The following is a 19,248-nucleotide window of genomic DNA, read 5'->3' as shown; positions in this document are numbered from 1 at the left end:
ACTGCGGCTGAGCTTGCTCTTGGATGTCTCGTCCTGGAGGTTGCCCAGGCACCTGGGCGCGGGGCTTAGTCAGACCTTCTGGTGCAGCTTCCTGCCTCTGCTGGCCCTGCAGAAGGACGAGCACTTTCCTGAGACTGGCGCAAGGCTCGTCTCTTGGCGCGGGTGGATGGTGAGGGAGACAGGGAGGGAGGCAGGGTGGAGGTGGACATGGGCACAGATGGTTCTTGCCTCTGCAGGCCTTTGCCCACTCCTCATTGCCCCAGAGAATTCTGCTCTTCCTGGGAGCCATGCGGACCTCCCTTTCTCTGTGGGACGCGTCCTCGCCTCAGATCCTCCTCCTCTGTTCCTGTGAGCCCTGGTCGTACTTGGCTAGGTGACTGACATGTGCATCTGTCCCCCAGTGGGACAGGCCTGGTTGCATTCTGTTCATTTGGTGCCTAGCATCACACCTGGACAGTGTGGACAGGTGTGGGGCCAACTGGAGGCAAGTCTTGACCTGGTCCCTCAGCTCCGAGAATCGGCCTGTTGCCTGTGGGAGCAGCCTCCTCACCGTCACTGCGTGCTGAGTGCTCTGGTGATCGTTCTGTGTTGGCTCTTATGAGCACGCTGACCTGCCGTGTACAGGGCCCGGCCTCCGTGCTCCTCATCCTTCTCTGAGAGCTGCTTACCTGTTGGCTGTGAAATCAGATGGTGTCGCGGCCGGCCAGGGATTAGCGTTGCAGAGTGTTCAGAGCACTCTGGTCCTTGTCTCCTTCCTCCCACACCTCCTCACGGCAGCTGCTGGGTCTCCCCTGCACAGGTGGGGCTGAGGCTGAGGCTGAGCTGCACAGCTGGCGGGGGCTGGAGGTCTGGGGTCACCGGAGGCCCGGGTGTGAAGTGAGAGCTGACCAGAGCCTTGAGCGTGTGCTCCTGTACTTTAAAGTATTGGGCTTTCGGCAGCATTCTCTGATAAACTGTTGCTAATTATGGATTTATCTGGAGAATATTTGAGAATAGGTGCTTTATTTTTTAACTTGATGACAAAATTTAATTTCTATGTTATAAATTTGTGGCATTAAATGCTTTGTACTTGTCTCTAATGGGGAATCGAGGTGATCTCTCCTTTTGATTCCTCTATGGCCCTGTGTCACTTGTGTCATCCATATTACCGTCCCCAGGGTGGACACCATTCTGGAAGGAAGCCCACCAGCCTGTGGTGAGCAGCTGTTCCCTGAGGACCAGCAGATCGCTGCTGGGGGAAGAGAGGAGCCTGCAGCGACAGAGAGCCTGAAACAGGACCTTCTGGGAGAAAGCAGGTCTGAACTAGTGGACGCAAAACCGTTTGCGTCCAGTGAAGGTTCTGAAACTCCAGTCCCAGCTGAGGACAGGAGCAGTGACACGGGAATGTGTGGCCTGCGTCAGGAGGCTCTGCTGGAACTGGTGGGGCTCAGTGGTCCCAGCGGTGCCAACAAATGGGCCCATGCCTCGGTGGAGCACCAGGCCTTGGGGCAGCCAGCAGGGGGCGGCCTTCCCACGCACTGCCCTCTGTACGGGCGCGAGTGGGGCCTGCAGCGGCATGGTGAGGACTTGGCGCCCAGCCCCTCTGAGGCGGTGGCGTGTGTCTCATTTGGGACTCCTACTGTGGATGAGCCATGGCTGGGAGCAAAACACAACCGAGAGGAGCTGCAGACTTGCTTGATTAAGGAGCAGCTGTCCAAGTCGAGGTCTGCTGGAGCCCTGGGTGTCCCCTCCATGGAGCTTGTCCCATCAGAGAGCCCCCCGCTTACGGCCTCCATGTCGTCCTATGACCTGGGAGGCAGAGACCTGCATGGCAGCCACGCGGGCAGCTCCTCAGCCTGCTACGCCTTGGCCACGGACCTCCCCGGTGGCCTGCAGGCGGTGGAGGCACAGGAGGCCGATGCGAATTCGTTTTCCTGGAACCTCAGGGAACTCTTTTTCAGCAACCAGACAGACCGAACTTCCTCGAATTGTTCCTGTGCTTCATCCGAATTCGTAGGGACACCCTCTCCTTCGGTGGTGGGCTCTGATTTAGACGTGGGCAGTCTCCACGGGCAGAGGTCGGATGTTCTGGATGACAGAGAGCTGCTACTCCTGACTGGCACCTGTTCTGAGCTTGGTGAGGGGCAGTGGTTCCGGCGGAGCTGCCTGGGACCTGATGGAACAGAACCGTCTGAGATTGGTTTGGTGTCCTCTGAGCATGACGAAGCAAGTGACAGAGAAAGCCCAGGCGTCCCTCCCACGTCAGATGCCGGCCCCGAGGACGTGTGCTTGTCAGCAGAGGAGGTGAGGCTGAGCACCCAGGTCACCTCCACGCCGGTGACAGCCGGGGCTGCCGGCCTGCAGCGGGAGATCCAGGAGGGCACCTACTCGGGGAGCTGCTACCATCGCGACGGCCTGCAGCTGAGTACGTCCCCGGCCCTGGGAGGAAGCTGCCGCCCAGATCACAGCGCAGTGGGCGGGCCTCCTCGTCCTGGGGTCTGATGTGTGTCGCTGCTGAGTGGTTTTGGCAGAAAATATGTGTCAAAGGGTAATGCTTTGTCATCTGCCTCTTGCAAGTTAAGACTGCATGTGTGTGTGCCCAGGGAGGGCGGAGCCAAGGCCCCTGCCACTGCCCCTTCCTCAAGGAGCTGCTCTCTAGGAGCGCGGCGGGAGAGTCCCCTGGGATCAGGTGTGGTGTATACGGCCAGCCTGTGTGTGTGGTTTTAATTTGAACCATTCACTTTCTTGTCACCTGAAGGCAGAGGGCCTGCTTTGTGTAGGGTCATGTTGAGTGCAGGTTTCTGGGCTTCTCTGAGCTCAGGAGTGGTCTGTGGTGTGCCCTCCTGGCTGCGTAGGGAGGTGTCGCTGTTGCAGGTCCAGGGCCATGCTGCCGCTGCAGTGCTGTCTGCACTGTCCCCGGCCACTCTCTGTCATCGGGACTGTTCTGGGGAACAGGCTTTCCCATCCCGAGGCTGCTGCCTGCCTGGGTCAATGGAGGGCTGGCTGTGCACTCTCTCCTTCTCACCTTCAGGTATACAGTTCGAGGTGAAGCGGGTGGAGCTCCAAGGCTCTGCGCCCCTGTTCTGCTGCTGGCTGGTGAAGGACCTCCTCCACAGCCACCGGGACTCAGCCACCAGGACCCGCCTGCTCCTAGCCAGCCTACCCAGCTCTGCCCACTCCATGTCCGAGCTCCCTGGATCCAGCCTGGGGGAAGTGGGTGTCCGCAGTCAGCTTCTGCCTTGGATTCGCCTTTTACTGTGTGGCGAAAATTCCAGTTGGCATTTCTCTCTCTCTCTCTGCTTACTCTGGGATGGGAATAGGGTCTTTGTGTGGCTTTTTGACACTGTCTTCTAATACCCTGTGTAAGTATGATGCCACATGTAGGACTCTCAGTCTTTGTGTGCCGTGTGTGGTGGGGTGTCAGCCCGTTTCGGTGCATGTGCCATTTTGGAGTGATGTGCAGAGGATGCCTAGAGTGCCCCATGGAGAGGGGTTCTCAGGCTGGGTCCCCAGGGGCACAGGAGGACGAAGAGTGGAGCATGGGGCATGCCTGTGGCAGGTGGGGCGGCTGCTGGGGACGCCTGTGTACATGGCCGCCTCCTCTCTGTGGCACAGTTGATGTGACCCTGCGGACCTTCCTTTGCGTGGCAGATGTTCAAAGCCAAGCCCTGGTTTGAGGAGTCCCCGCGAGCTGTGGAGCTGGAAGGGCTGGCGGCCTGCGAGGGAGCGTTTTCCTGCAAGTACAGCACCGTGAGCCCGCTCGGCAGCGGGGCCTTCGGCTTCGTGTGGACCGCGGTGGATAAGGAAGAGAACAAGCAGGTGCGCTGGCGTTTGGAGGGACACGGGGCCAGCGCCACTTCCAATGGCTCCTGACTTTCGGTCCCTGTTCTCCAAACCTGGGATTTTTAGTGGGATGGGAGGAGTCCGCCATGTATAGCACCAAGAACCCGGCCTGGTGTGCAGGCAGTTACAAGGAGGCCTCTCCCGGTAGTGCACACGCTGACACCCAGGGTTGACGTCCCGTCAAGTTTTAGATTCAGACCTCACTCTGGCCAGGCTCAGCGGTTGATGGCTGGCCACGTGTTAAGACCCACGCCTGAATCCCTCTCCTCCCCTCCCCTCCCCTCCCCTCCCCACCCACTGAGCCTGGGGCTTGCACTGCTCTCCCACTGCCCACCTGGCGTGCTGACACCTCACGGGCCCTGCAAGCTCCCACTGAAACGCAGACAAGGCCTCCTCCACTCACCTGGGAAAAAGTCTCCAGCAAACAAGGAAGCACGCAGGCTGACCAACTAGTGCTTTTGTCCTGGGTTCCCGGAATGACCTCTGTTTGTAGCTCCTGACCCTGTGGAGCTTCCCTCTGGATGCACGGAATGCTGCCAACTGCTGCTCCCTCCCTGCTTCCCCCATCCTTACGGCCATTCTTACATGCAATCTTAGAACTTACTGTCCCTCCCTCCTGAGTCCTGTTGGGATTTGTAGCTCCTTGACAATTTGTGATTTGGGGCATTGGCATTGGGACAGTACCCACTTTCCACCTCAGAAATCGCTGGGAGCACCGTTGGGCTGCCCAAGCGTCTGACCGCCAGTTCCTGGGCGGGCTGTGGAGTACGCCAGTGGGCTCCTTTCTCCCTGCGTCTCCTAACCACCTGTTGCTGGAATGTGCCATAGCTCTGTGTTGGGGTTGAGAGTGTCATATATCTGTGTCACAGTCTTCCTAGTTCTAATAGCTCTTCAATATTAGTTTCTAGCATTTCTTTGAATTTTTCTAGATCAACCACCGCACCTCTACGGTAATGACAGTTCTGTCTCTCCTTTCCGTCATTTGCTTCTCATCATCCTTTTTCCTGCCCTCCTGCCACGTTGGTGAGGGCCGCAGAGCATGGACATAGCAGGACCTGCTGTTTCTCCTGCGCGTCACTGTCAGCTGCAGTGGTTCCTCTCACTTCCTGACGAACACCTTTTATATGAGGATATTTCATGCATTTGCAGACTACTAAAATTTTTTTTTAAAAGAATGTCAAGTTCTATCAGTGTCTGTCAGAAGATGTCTTCTCAGTGTCTGTTGACAGCTCACGTCCTTGCTCCCGTGTTACTGTAGTGAGTGGCACTAACCCGCTTTCTTGCATTCAAGGAGTCAGTCCTTGATTATAATATTCTTTAAAGCAATGCTGATTTTGATTTGCTAATATTTCTATCTGGTTTTCTTTTTCGTTTGTATTTATACGCGATTTTTTTTTTAAAAAATCAAAGTTACACGGGGCCGCAGAGTTGGCAGCTTTGGTGGCGTCGGTGCGTGTGAGGCTGTCTGCGGGGTCCGGGCCACTGCTGCTCCCCGGCTCCCAGTTCTTGTGTCCCTCTCTCTCTCTCGCTAGACTTGCCAAAGAGTTGTCTGTTTTACTCACCAAATATGTTTTGTGTTCTTCTAATTTCCTTTCTTATACTTTGTGTGGGTTAATTTTGCTGTTTTTCTAGAATATTGGATTGAATGTGTGTGGTGGTTTTTTTTTTGTTTGTTTGCTTGTTTGATTTTGAGACAGAGTCTTGCTCTGTGACCCGGAGTCACAGAGTGCAGTGGCGTCAGCCTAGCTCACAGCAACCTCAAACTCCTGGGCTCAAGCAATCCTCCTGCCTCAGCCTTCCGAGTAGCTGGGACTACAGGCGCATACCACTGCAGCCAGCTAATTTTTTCTATTTTTTGTAGAGATAGGGTCTCGCTCTTGCTCAGGTTGATCTTGAACCCCTGACCTCAAGCAGCCCTCCTGCATTGGCCTCCCAGAGTGCTAGGATTACAGGGCTGAGCCACTGCACCCAGCCTGAATATATATTTTTAATGCTGTTAATAAAAGCATTTACAGTATTTAGTTTTCTGAACATACTTTGGCCATAGTCTAGAAGTTTTACTATATAGTACTGTTGTCATGTCTAATTTCAAACAGTCTAATTTTTGAATTTCTATTTTCATCTTTAATTGTCTTAAGGCAGATCTTCTTATTCTTGGTTTGAATCAGGAATCTGATAGGTTCTGTGAGTTTCTTTAGGCCTTTATACCTAAAAGATGAAGAAAGAAGTCCCAACATCCTTCTCTTGGTTTAAAAAGAAGTCATAGGACTATTTTTGCCTTTAAAAAACGCATGTCAATTTAAATATTATTATTAGGCCAGTAAATTATTGAGTAATCAATCAGAAAATGGACTCTCACGGGTTGTTACAGTTCACAGGACAGAGCACAGTTCCCATGTCTTAAAAGTCTCCTTCGTGCCGTAAACACCTGTGTGCGTGGTGACAGAGCGGAGAGCACACGTGTCCCCTGTTGTGGCTGTGGTGGGCGGGATGGGAGGAGCCGGCGTGTTGGGAGTTGATCCCTCACAGTTTATCAGAATTGGCCTTATGGTGAAGAATGGCTCTTCTTTTTTCTTCCCAGTTGTAGAGGAAAAGACGATTTTAAAAATATTTTTGAGTTTTTCCCTGCCTTTAGGGTGACGTGCTATTTCAGGGTTAAGGGCTAGCATGGCAACAGTTATCTTTAAGGGAAAGAAAGCAGGCCTGAAACATGCACAGTGTAGAATATAGGAGAGAAGGTGGCAGGAGAGAACTTTAGTATATGGAATATACATGGCCTCTGGCCTGTCAGGTCATGGATCCTCCCAGCGAAGGGCCTTCAGAATTTGCACACTTCTCACCACTCCACGCCGCCACTGGAGCCACCGCCCCTTCTCTCCTGGTTGCCTCGCCCTGCCTGGATATTGCCCAAGCCCCAGCTGCTCTTCCCGCAGGCCTCCCCTGCCCCTCTGTGTGTCCTGCTGCTGGCTCAGAACCTGGGCTCCAGCCCCTCCGCCGAGTGTACTCCCGCGGGCTCTCCCCCTTCCCTTTCCCCTTCCCCAGAAGTGACTTCCCAGGACACCCTCCCTGGCCCACCCGCCCTGCTGGCCCCTCCTGCAGCACCTCCTGCTCATCTTTTCCTTCCTGGTGCCCATCGTCCACTGGCTGCATCACGCGTTCTGCTCACTGCGTCTCCCCAGGGGCCGTGAGCTCTGTGCCCGGCCCCGCTCGGCACCTGCCATGTCGCTCCTTCGGCTGCACACAGCCACTCACTGGGCAGCAAGTGTCTCCTTGAGTGAACAAAGTTACCTTTTAGTGACTTAGAGTGTTTGTTTCTTTTATGAATGGTATCTTTTTAGTGTTACACTTTGTAATTGGCCATTATTTACAGTTGTAACAGTATTTTTCTTATATTTATTGCATGTCCATCAGTCTTGCTGAACCCTCTGATTAATCTCAGAATCAATGTTGAAAACGTGTCTAAGGATGGTGATTTTTCTTTGTTTTGGTTCTCAGGCTTCTTATTTCATTTCCTGGCAAGGACATGTGCCCCCTAGGTGAGAAGGCAGGTGGTGAGAGACCGGGCACTGGGCCGTCTCACTCGGGCACAGGTCAACGGTCTTCAGCCCGCCTGGCGCCTCCTCAACCCCGTCAGTGTGCTCTGTAGCATGGGCAGGGGTCACTCAGACTTGCGACTGGCTGCCGGTGTCCCTCCGTGTCCTTGTGCTGCAGGGGTTTATGCTGATGTTTCTTCCTTTGTGTCCCTGGGATCTGGGGGGCCAGTGCAGAAGCCCAGTCTGCCGCATGAAGCAACCGTGGGTGCCGGGTCTAACGGGGTGCTGGAGGACTGGCTGCAGCCGTTCTTCCCCTCTGTTTTCCTCATAGGTGGTGGTGAAGTTTATTAAGAAGGAGAAGGTTTTGGAAGATTGTTGGATTGAGGACCCCAAACTTGGGAAAGTTACTTTAGAGATTGCAATTCTTTCCAGGGTGGAGCACGCCAATATCATCAAGGTAGGTGACGATGTCCTGGTGAATGCTACGCCATCACTGCTCATGTAAAATTCCCAGATTAGTTGACTCGAAGGTGTTTGGGCGGAGCTGGACTCGGCCTTGTCTCTCTCCAGGTCTTGGATGTATTTGAAAACCAAGGGTTCTTCCAGCTGGTGATGGAGAAGCACGGCTCCGGCCTAGACCTCTTCGCTTTCATCGACCGCCACCCCAGACTGGATGAGCCCCTGGCGAGCTACATCTTCCGACAGGTGAGGGTGGCCAGAGCCCTGCTGGGTGGACGAGGTGTGGGCGTGTGGGCCTGTGGGCCTGTGGCTGCAGAGATCAGTGATGTGCTGGTTCTCCCTGCCAGCTGTCCCTGGCCCTCAGTGTTGGGGTTTTGTGGAGTAAGATCTGTATGTTGAGAAGAAAATTCTATGGTTGAAGTAGAAAAAGTGAGTTTGGGAAGGAAGGATGAGGCCAGACATTGTCCTGGAATGATCGGAGAAGTACGTTTAAGGATTAAGATTTATTTATATACACCAATCACAAAAATTAACCAGCGATGCTGTCAGACTGGGCTTTGAGCCCTGTGCATGTGATTTGAGTTCTCGTCTGTCCACCACCGTGGGACCTTGGGGAAACCACTGCTGTCCCTAAGCCTTGATCTTGCGACCTGTACATGGGAGTCATTGTGCCACCCACACAATGAGGTGGGTAGGACTAAATCAGGTACCACGGCGGCACGTTGTGAGTGCTCCACGAATGGTGGGTGTTGAGTTAATTAAAGTCATCAGGAAACAGTGAGATTCTGACAACCTCATTTAACAATAAGTATTTGTCTTGATCTATTTCATATCTAATTATGTGTTTAGCTTTGACCATTTCTTATTTTATCGGAATGGGAGAGTGATCAGCAGAGCAGGAAGGCTGGCGTGTGGGGAGGGGTGTGATAACTCTTGCTTTGAGCTTTAAGGAGAAGGTCGTGGTTCCATCCCAGACTGTTCCCAGCTCTCCAGAAAGAATGGAAACGCACCAGAGGACTGCATGAACAATTCAGATTTGCTTGCTTGTTTCCTGGAGATGACTCTGATGACAGCTGCCATGAATTAACATTTCTTCCTCAAAGCTCTACACACTCAGAATCCAATCCAATAACTCAGAAGTTATTGGAGTTCTGAAATTTAGTTTCTCAGACACTGTCTTATAAATTTCAGGCATTAAGTTTCTACAAAATCATAGGTCATCTCTCTTCTTATGTTGAAAGATTATGTACTTGTTTAGTTTGTGGCAAAGACTTGTTTCTGGAGTCTTTATGGCAGATGGTCTCTGTATGAGGAAACATAGAAGTCACTGTTGAAAGCTGCTGCCTAACAGCTGTTAATTTCGGGGCTTGTGACACAGATAATTGTAGTGTTCCACACTCTAAAATGTTTGCCAAAAGTAACTGTAGCCCCTCTGTAAACACATACACAAATGTCATTATATGTAAACATAGATTCGTAACTCTGTGTAAACATATTACTATTATTGTACTTAAATGTGCATAATTAATGCCAGTTACCAGTGTGCTGCCCCCCAGCTCTGTGTTGACCAGGGCCGGCTTGGCGACGGGGCTCTGCTGTCCAGGGGGCTCACGGGCAGCCCCGCTGGCCCAGGCTGGGGAGGGACCTGCAGGAAGAACGGCTTCTCCTCCTGGTTCAAGTTCTCTTTGCTCCTTTATAGTTAATTCCTTGTGAGTAAATCTCAATGAAACTTTTCACATTCAAATTAATGTGCGGTTTCTGTCTCCTGACTGGATCCTGACTGATACGTATGTGTCTATGTACGTATGTATGTGTGTGTTTATACATGTACTAGGAATGTACAAGTATGTGTTGTATGTATGCACATCTAGATGTACAGGTATGTATGTGCACATGTATGTATATAAAATATGCAAGTATGTATATGTACATATGGATATATAAATATATATTTATTAAATGTAAGTTAAGGAATTTAGCTTAATAATCTGCTGTTAACTATTGCTTCTGGTTCAGAGATACTCACTTACAAATACAAAATGATCTCTAAAGATCCAAATGATTGACTAACGGCTATGTGCGGTGGCTCTGCTCACGCCTGTAATCCTAGCACTCTGGGAGGTCAAGGCATCGGATTGCTCGAGGTCAGGAGTTCGAAACCAGCCTGAGCAAGAGCGAGACCCCATCTCTACTATAAATAGAAAGAAATTAATTGGCCAACTGATATATATAGAAAAAATTAGCCAGGTATGGTGGCACATGCCTGTAGTCCCAGCTACTCAGGAGGCTGAGACAGGAGGATTGCTTGAGCCCAGGAGTTTGAGGTTGCTGTAAGCTAGGCTGACGCCATGGCACTCACTCTAGCCTAGGCAACAAAGTGAGACTCTGTCTCAAAAAAAAAAAAAAAAAAATGATTGACTACCTTAGTGGAATCACTGCACTGCTTGGCACTGCTGATGTCGGATTACAGCACAGTCATACTTTCTGTGAATCTCACTTGACTGAACCAAAAGGCTGGTCTGGCCAACCCCGCTGCTGGAGATGCCGAGCAGGCAGGCGGGGTGTGTGGCAGCACCTCTGCAGTGGAACCACTGCTGGTCCACGTTGTCGAGCATCCACACATGTCGGGAAGGACAGCTGGCACGTCACGCTGCTCTTTGAGCTATGTGAGCCCTGAAGTAGGAGTTTCTGCTTCTGGCTCTGCCAAATTGCCGCATAAACTCTGGGCAAGTCCTGTTCCTTCCTTGTGATCTGAGGGTGTCTACTCAGGCACTCTGGCAGGCACTGCCCACTTAACGCAAAACGTGTGCCCACTCGCCCACACCCGCCTCTTAGCTTTCGCTTTGTGGCCTCTCTTTCCTCCTGAGACAGTCATGGGTGCGTCTCGGGCCAAGTGAGTGTCTGCTGGGAAGGCGTCCTCAGCGGCAGAGAGCACTTGGGACTCACCTGTCAATGTGCGGCCCTGCAGGCTGGGGCGCACCGGCCCCTGGGGCCCGCCTGGGCCTGCTCTCGCTCTCTTCACCGCCCAGCATGCCTTCCGCATCCAGAATTCTTTCCTGTCACCCGTTCATTATGAGTTGTTGAATGTTTATTTTTTCTGTTTGTCTTGTTAGCATTTATTTTAAATGCTTCCTTTACTTGGATCACATTTTTAAAAGTCCCCTCCGACCCCCTCATTGCAGCTGGTGTCGGCGGTGGGGTACCTGCGCTCGAGGAACATCATCCACCGTGACATCAAGGATGAGAATATCGTTATCGCCGAGGACTTCACGATCAAGCTGATAGACTTTGGCTCAGCCGCCTACTTGGAAAGGGGCAAATTATTCTACACTTTCTGTGGAACAATCGAGTACTGTGCACCTGAAGTTCTCATGGGGAATCCGTACGTATCATGCCCCAGGGAATCCTGCTCTGCGTCAGGCATCGGGGCCCTGGGGTTTGATTTTAGTGCTTTAGTTTGTGCCTCTTTGTGACCAGGGTGCTGTGTGACAAAGGAAAGTGTCCTGGAAAATAAGTGACCAGGCAGTGCTGGTCAGAGGCACCTAGGTGGTGGATATGGGGGTTCATTATTATATTATTTTCTCAATTTTTGTTTATGTGTAGAGTTCTATGTATAAAAAAGTTAAGAAAAATTTTAAAGATAAAGAGTCCCTAATGATGGCACTGTTTAAGTAAGTGAAGAGGATTCTTTTTTAGTTAGGTTTATTTATTTTGATGACAAGAATAATAGTCTATTTCAGTAAAATATTCTTGGGTTGGCCACGCAAGAAACCTAGCAATAGACAGAGTATTAATGCAGAGCATTTGTGTCAGGGATGGACTCTCAGGGGGAGGAGCCCTCGCTGACCAGCCAGAGACCAGGTGTCGGCTCAGCCATGCTGAGGCCAGGAGCAGCCAAGCCCCTCTGGCCTTGACTGTCCTGTGGGTGTGGCTGAGTTTGCACCTCTGTAGTCAGGGGGCCTGTGAGCTGCAGGGACTGGCCTGGGCAGAGCCGCATCTCTGAGAACTTCAGAGAGGAAAGAAAAACTAAAAGGAAGATTGTTGCTTGAGAGTTTGTAGGGCCTGAGTGACAACTGTCTGCTGTGCATGCGTGGAACGCTTTCTTCTCACCTGTCTATGAACCATGTGTGTCTCTGTGTTATGAATGAACTTTATTAAGCCAGAAATAGACACAGGTGTGTCCCTCTGTGCCCTACGTGCACTGTAGGGAAGTGCAGTTAGAATGCATCTGCATAGATGCATCTGTGGTTGGGACAGAGAGTCATGCGCTGCAGGCCCCCCCACAGCTGTTGTAGCTGCTGCACCACTTCACCTGCTCTGCGAGTTCTGTGGCCGCTCAGCTAGACCTGGGGGAGCTGGATCTGACCTGATGGCTTGAGTCAGAGCGTTTGCGTGTGGCCGCCGCTGTCTCTGTGCTATGCCGCAGGCTCTCACGAGACCCTCAGCACTGGGGAGAGAAATGACCAGGGGCCTGGACCCCAGCGTCTGTGCAGGTCGCTCTTCGCGTGAGTCGGGGTGCAGGTTCCAGGCTGCCACGCTGACCCTCTGGAGCCCAGCGGCCCTCAGCTGCACCAGCCCGTCCATGCCGATGGTGCTTGGCTTTCCTGAGCCTGGCTGTCCCCGTGTGGGGAATGGCTGGACTTCCCGTCAGCAGCAGAGCGTGGAGGGGGTGCACATCAACCTTGCCTGCTGGAACTGCCACGTGTCTTCAGAGTCACCAAACAGCATGAAATACCAAAGGGGGATGGTCTAGGAAGATCCTTGGGGTTTCTTTTCAGATCCATTTCGGTCCCCCTTGCAGGTGTTGGGTGCAGTCGGCTCTGCCCTGCCTGCAGTGGCTGTCCCGTCATGTTGGAAGACACTGCATGTCTGTTGTCCACACTGCGGTTGCTGTGCCCACCCACACCCAGGTTGTGGGGCTTCCACGTGGGGAGTGCGGGGGGCACTGAGTGCTCAGACCTCTGCCTCCCCCCCCAGAGCTGCTGCTCCCACCTTGCCCCAGAGCCCTGCCCCCGAGGTTTCTGTCCCACGTCCCAACCCTTCCTTTCCAGCTGTGCGAGTGGCCTGAGTTTGGATTCCAGATCCCATCTTCGGGAACTCTGCTTCTTTCCTCGTCATTTTCATGACCTTCTACTCTGGGAGTCAGCAAACTGCGGCCCTTGTCCAAATCCAGCCCACCACTTGTTTGTTAAAATTTATTAATTTTTATTGTGGTAAAGTGCAGATGACATGAAATTTACCCTTTTAACCGTTTTTAAGTGTGTAGTTCACTGGCGTTAAGCACTTTCACTCTGTTGTGCAACCGTCACCACCACCCAACTCTAGAATTTTTCCATCTTCCCCAACTGAAACTCGTCCCCATTAAGCACGAACTCCCCTCCCAGCCCACCCCCAGCCCCTGGCACCCACCACCCTGCCTTCTGTCTCTGTGCGACAACTCCAGCGGCCTCGTGAGTGGAATTGTGCAGTGTCTGTCCGCCGTGACTGGTTTCACTCAGCACAGCGTCCTCGAGGTTCATCCCAGTCAGAGCAGGTGTTGGAATTTCCTTCCTTTTTAAGGCGGAATAACGTTCCACCGTGTGTGTACTTCTGCACTTGGTTTGTCCATTTATCGGAGGCAGGATGTTTGTGTTGCCTCCGCCTCTTGGCTACGGGGAGTCGTGCTGCTGTGCGCCTGGTGTGTCCGTGTCTCCTGCGCTGGTTTCATAGTAAGGCTCTGTGGGGACACAGCCGAGCTCGGTGCTCAGGTGTCGTCTGGCTGCTCTTGGGCTGCCACACAGAGACCACAAGGCCCACAAGCCTGGAGTACTCACTGTTGGGCCGTTTAAGGGAAAAGTTCCTGACCCTGTTTCACTCTATTGGACTTTCTCTTCAACTTCTAAAACTCTTAAAATCTCTCTCTAAAAAGCAAACAACACAAAGACAAAAGCTGTCGCATTTGATCTGGCTCCAGCATGCGCTTGCTTCCCCAAGGTCTGTGCTGGCCACCCCTCCCCACTCAGCCCCTGCCAGGGCTTGTGCTGCCGCCACGCCCCAGGTCTGTTCACTGCGCTCTCCCCTCTCTCACGGGCCCCACTTCCCCTCCTGGCATGGTTTTCTGTTCGGATGTCCCCAGGACATGGAGGGCCCTATCCTGGGCCCTCTTCTCATCGCTGAAGTTTCCCTGCCTGCCTTGTCTAATTATGACTCTGGTGAAAGGCTGCTGCTTCTCAGGCCCCACTCACTTTCTTCTCTATCCCTCCTGCCGTTGCCCCGCTGCATCCTCCAGCATTTCCCACCTGCTCTGGTCTCGTCCTTGAGTGTCCTTCTCCTTCGGCTTGTCACCCCAGCCATCTTTTCTGAAGGGTACGTGCCCTGTTCTGCAGCTGGCTGTGGCTCCTGTGGCCCTCGGCAAGGCGAGCGGCTCATGCTCTGCTTCCTCCCGGAAGCGCTTGCGCCCCAGGTAGATGCTTGCTCTGCTCCTGTGAGCCGGTGCGCCGTCTCCTCAGCATGGTTGGTTGTGTTTCCCAGTTAGCCTCTGCGCTGCCCCAGGGCCTCACTGCCCCCACTAGGGCAGACGTGTCCCAGAAACAGCCTGGCTGCGTGGGCGTGAGACCCTGTACTTTCTCTTCTTCTCCTTAGCTACCGAGGGCCAGAGCTGGAGATGTGGTCTCTGGGAGTCACGCTGTACACCCTGATCTTTGAGGAGAACCCCTTCTGCGAGCTGGAGGAGACTGTGGAGGCTGCAATACACCCGCCGTACCTGGTGTCTGCAGGTGCATGAGCCGCAGGTGATGGGCAGCTGGCCCTGTCCTTAGAAACCAGCAGCTCGTCTCATTTCTTCTCTGTTCTCAGTGTCTCTTCATTCTCACTGACAAGCTCACTGATCTTTCTTTTCTGTTCAGCTAATACTTTGATCTGAGCGTAAGGATAATTTGAATATGACTTTAAAACATCTTGATAATCTAAGTTTTACTAGTGTTCCCCATTGGATCTTAGATGTCCTCTTGTAAGAAACAGACTTGCGGTCAGTGAACTTGGCTGTACCAGTAACTGGCAGATGCGCACTTGGGCTAGAAGCCCCATCCCGTGGGCGTGTCGGTGGCTGAGTGACATGACCTCCAGCGGCTCACTGGAAGCTCTGGGGCTTCAGTTGCACCAGGAGCTGCCCACAAGGGCCACGTGACAGCAGGAAGCTTGGCTCACACTGGGGCACGAGTGCTGAGTGCCGGTTTGCATCTGGAGTGAGGGCCAGCAGGGGAGGCGGGCATATCCTCAGGCAGGCGTATCCGAGTCCGGCAGGGCCGCAGGCAAGAGCCCTAGGGTGCCAGTGGGGGTTTGATGGGCAGTGAGGCCTCAGCAGGAATCCCAGGACAGTATAGAAAACCACCCCCCAAACTGACATGGAGCTTAGAGACCAAAGAATGACTTAGACGAGTCCAGCTTGGCAAGTTCAATGGGCTCACTAGCGGTTACATACATAGGGTGTTCACTCCTTGCACAGGAGTGCGTTCCCTGGACATTCAGTTCTCCAGACTCTCACCCCTGGGTGGAGCAGGAGTTGTTGGGTGAGTAAAGCCGCACTGTCCACTGGTGGGGTCGCCTTCCCTTAAATCTCTTCCCAGTGAGTGAGGCAGAGCTCTCAGGTTGTATCATCAATGACTCGGGCATGCCCAGTACCATCCTCAGTGCCCTCATACAACCTCTGTCATGTTACTGGTACTGTGATTCTCCAGTGGGCAGAGATTTTAGTACTGCAGTTAGCTGAAGGGTATCATAGGTCAGTTAGAGCAAGTCCAGAGCAGGGCTGGTTTACACCGCTTGCCTCTGCCTCAAGAAAGTGCTGGAGCACATCCCTTGTGCCCAGTAACTGTCTTTTGGATTTGTTTAATCTGTTTTGTAGCAATTTTGTTGAGCACCCCAAGCTAGCACGGCTCGGTGTTTTCTCATGTAGTGGAAGCTTGCATTTTTCCCTTAGTGGGGCAGCTGGACCACAGGGCTCTGAGGTCCCTTCCAACCTGGACCTTCTGTGGTTCCATAACAGTCATTATTTGTTAGTCATCTCTTCCTGCTTTTGGAAGGACACTAACCCCATCACGGGGGCCCACCCTCACCACCTCACCTAACCCTAACCACCACCTAACACCGCCACATTGGGGAATAGAGCTTCAACATATGATTATAGGGGGACATGATTCAGTCCGTAGAAGCCTAGAAGAGGATTTTTAGAGCTTTGCTAAAGTTCTGGATTCCTGTAATACCACGGTCCCTGCGGCATGCTGTTCCACCCAGAGGCTGCTCGTTGTGTTCTCTCACCAGGCTTGCAGGATGGGTCCCCAGGGACAGTGAGGCTCAGCGTGGCCCTAGCTGAGCTTACATCCATGTCATTAGAGGAAAGAGGACCCAAATCCAGACTCCAGTCTGGGGGCTCCTCTCAGAGCTCCTGCTGGCCTCCCATGGGGACTGACTGGGACACCCCTGATGGCTGCCTCCTTCCCTCCCGTCATGTTAATCCTGTGTTGTTCACAGCTCTGCATAGCCAGGGCCCCTGAGAACCTTCACGCCGTCTGGGTTTGGGTTGAGTGAAATGAACTCCAAGCTCTCATTTCTGAGGTGATGCACATCTCCCCCAGCTTCTCTCTGCGCTCACCGGGCCGTGTGCCTAGAGCCCCAGGGGACCTGGCTGTCTCTCGCCCAGACAGAGGCTCTGCGGGTGGGCACCCAGGAACCTGCAGTGTTGAGATGTGCACCTCTTGATACCAGCCTGGTCCACTGTCTGTTGTCTGTCCCCAGAGCTCATGAGCCTGGTGTCCGGGCTGCTCCAGCCAGCCCCTGAGCAGCGCACCACCCTGGAGAAGCTGGCAACAGACCCGTGGTTGACACAGCCCGTGAACCTCGCTGACTACACGTGGGAAGAGGTGTGTCGAGTAAACAAGCCAGGTGAGAGGCTTCTTGGCATGCCTTCTGCCCTGGATGGCTTTGCTTGGAGCAAACAGGTCCCTAGGCTGCCTTGGTGAGTTAGGACGAGGAGGAGGCTCCCTCCTCCATGCTGTCCTGGACACGAATGTCAGGGCCTTAGCTGGCCTGTCACCTGTGGGGAGCTTCATTCTGTCCAGAGACCCCTAGATGCTCCTGGGGCTCTGAGTGTGGCTGTGGGCCTGAGAAGGCGGGCAAATGCCCACGGCAGCCCCGGACAGAGGGGTCGGGGCCGATGGTCTGCCGGGCTGGAGGAGAGGATGCTGAGATGCTGCGTGTGATGCTCTGGCCATGGCTGTTCAGACAAGGCTCCTGGCTGCTTCTCAGACCATCGGCTGAGCTGGTGCTGCTGCTGGGCGTAGCTGCCGCACACCGTGGCAGGGTCTGCGCTTCCAGAGTGCTGCCTGCCGAAGTCTTCTGTGCCAGGACTCCGAGCAAGAAGCAAATTGGTTTAGAGTCTGGTGTTGCAAGCGCATGATACGGTGCCTTCTTCTTTCCTCAGAGAGTGGAATTCTGTCCACTGCCAGTCTGGAGATGGGGAGCAGGAGCCTGAGTGAAGCAGCGCAGGAGCTCTGGGGGGCCCCCACCCTGTAGGAGGCTCTGGCAGCCGGTGCTGTCTGCGTCCCGGGAAGCCCTCTCCGCTGAGCGGCCGAACACTGGCCTCCTGCTCTTTTCTACTCAGTCAGGAAAACCTGTGGTTTTCAGGCCCCATCCATTTGGAGAAGGTGAATTCTCAAGAATTAGGCCCATTTCACCTTCTGAAAACTTATGTGTAAGTTTGATAAATGCTAGAACAAAAGCCAGTGATGCTATATTATTTTAGGTTTATAAAACTGACTTTGGGATTCCCTTTTTTCATGACTTTGAAAAAACATTCCAGTGTTCACTTGCTTTATACTATTAAAGGGCTTTTACTTAGTGAACTTCTGAAAGGCACAAAAGAGTGTTTTAGTTCTTTTTCTACTTTTGCACACGTACATATGTTGTGGTTCCTCTGACGTGGCGGGTGCTCATCTGAGTGACAGACGTGTGGGGTTTGTAGAAACAGTGAGCCAATGGCAAGACTGTTTCATTAATTTATTTCCTTGAAGACTTTTCAGATTAAAGCAACTTTGTTAGTAAACCATTATCCTTACTTTCACGGTATGAATTGTCCCAGCTTGCTGGGTGTGAGAAGCGCTTGGCTTCTTTACTTTTCCATTTGTCTACCCCACTCGCCACAGCTGGGGAGAAGTCCAGCCTCGGTCAGTCTCAGAGGTGGGCCCTGCCAGGGCTGATCCCAGGGCCCAAGCTTGGCCATCTGAGAAGACTGGGGTGGGGGAGGGAGGGTGTGGTGTTCTCAGGGACTTCCCCTCTGTCTGCCTAGGCTCTAGCAGGACCTGCTGTCAACATATGGCACATGCTAACAGCCCCCCAATACTCCACAGCCACCCAGCCCTCACCTCTGTGTCTATGTGAGGGGTCCAGGCTCCATCTCTGTCTACATGAGGGGCTCTAAGGCTACCTCTGTGTCTATGTGATGGGTCCAGGCCCACCTTTGTGTCTACATGAGGGGCTCCAGCTCTGTCAGCCCCTCAGTGTTGCTCAGGTCCACAGTGTATTTCTCACATATTCAGCTGTCTGCTTCCCTCTCTCCGGCTCCAGTCCATCCCCCTCTCAGAATTGCTATGTGAGGCACATGAAATCCAGTTTTATTTCATATCTGTTAGGAGGCAGTGGCTAGGGGTGATTATGAAAACTTTCATTTTGTTTCCCTGCAGAGACAGCAGGAATAAACCAAAACCACCAAAACATCTCCCTTTTCCCTACATGTTATCTCTTGCATGGACATTTTTCTCCAGATTCCAAGGTTTCTCCTGCTCAGAATCCCCTGGAAGCAGCTTGGAGGCTGCCTCCAGTATGGTTGTGTTCAGTGTCTAGGGGTTATTTAGGAGACACTTAACTGTTTATTTTAGGATGGTCAAAGCAGAGTTAATTTTAGTCCCAACTAACAGGGCATAGGGGATTGCCAGCCCCTTTCTTCAGAAAGTGCTGTTGGAGTCTCCCTGACATTATAAGTGACTGATGAGGTTTTGGGTTCGGGGATGGGGAGGGAGACCCTTCTCCATCGGGAATGTTAAAGGTGCAGGGTTTTTAGAGTGGAGTAAAATGTGAAGTTACTCGTCAGAATTCATATGAGAATTCTAAATGTTTTTTTCTGTGTAGTGTTTATGATGCTTCTAACACATAAGATGTTAGAGAATGGTGTTTTTCAGAGAGGTATGTAATGGGTTCAGAATGCAAAGGCCTAGCTCTCCAAGAACTGTTACTTCTTTATAAGAAAAAATAATTAAAGCTCATCTGACATCATGGCAGTGGAAGGCATTTTACAAATATTTTGCAAGTGTTCTTTGCAGAAATAACCTGGAGAGAAAAGTGCTGAGGCTGAGGCTGAGGGTTTTTCCATTCTATGTTTCAAGTGTGGTTTAAGAAAGCAACA

At 52.6% G+C, this 19,248-nt stretch overlaps 1 protein-coding gene across 3 annotated transcripts in view; it reads left to right on the top strand.

Moving 5' to 3' along the window:
• Window positions 1–17,710, top strand: part of PASK (PAS domain containing serine/threonine kinase) — a 42,910-nt gene extending 25,200 nt beyond the window's left edge. For 2 of the 3 annotated variants that reach the window (XM_020288082.2, XM_020288081.2), the window contains exons 10-18: window positions 1,158–2,404; window positions 3,011–3,192; window positions 3,631–3,798; window positions 7,687–7,812; window positions 7,926–8,060; window positions 10,997–11,196; window positions 14,436–14,569; window positions 16,587–16,733; window positions 17,272–17,710. In XM_020288082.2, coding sequence (XP_020143671.2) covers window positions 1,158–2,404; window positions 3,011–3,192; window positions 3,631–3,798; window positions 7,687–7,812; window positions 7,926–8,060; window positions 10,997–11,196; window positions 14,436–14,569; window positions 16,587–16,733; window positions 17,272–17,363 — 2,431 coding nt within the window. In that variant the 3' untranslated portion in view covers window positions 17,364–17,710. The remainder of the gene's footprint in view (window positions 1–1,157; window positions 2,405–3,010; window positions 3,193–3,630; window positions 3,799–7,686; window positions 7,813–7,925; window positions 8,061–10,996; window positions 11,197–14,435; window positions 14,570–16,586; window positions 16,734–17,271) is intronic. The other variant, XR_012920662.1, reaches the window with a different exon arrangement.
• The last annotated feature ends 1,538 nt before the right edge of the window (window positions 17,711–19,248 follow it).

The sequence above is a fragment of the Microcebus murinus genome, chromosome 8 (assembly GCF_040939455.1).
Source record: "Microcebus murinus isolate Inina chromosome 8, M.murinus_Inina_mat1.0, whole genome shotgun sequence".
Classification (NCBI taxonomy): domain Eukaryota; kingdom Metazoa; phylum Chordata; class Mammalia; order Primates; family Cheirogaleidae; genus Microcebus; species Microcebus murinus.
This window is presented reverse-complemented; position numbering and strand designations above follow the sequence as displayed.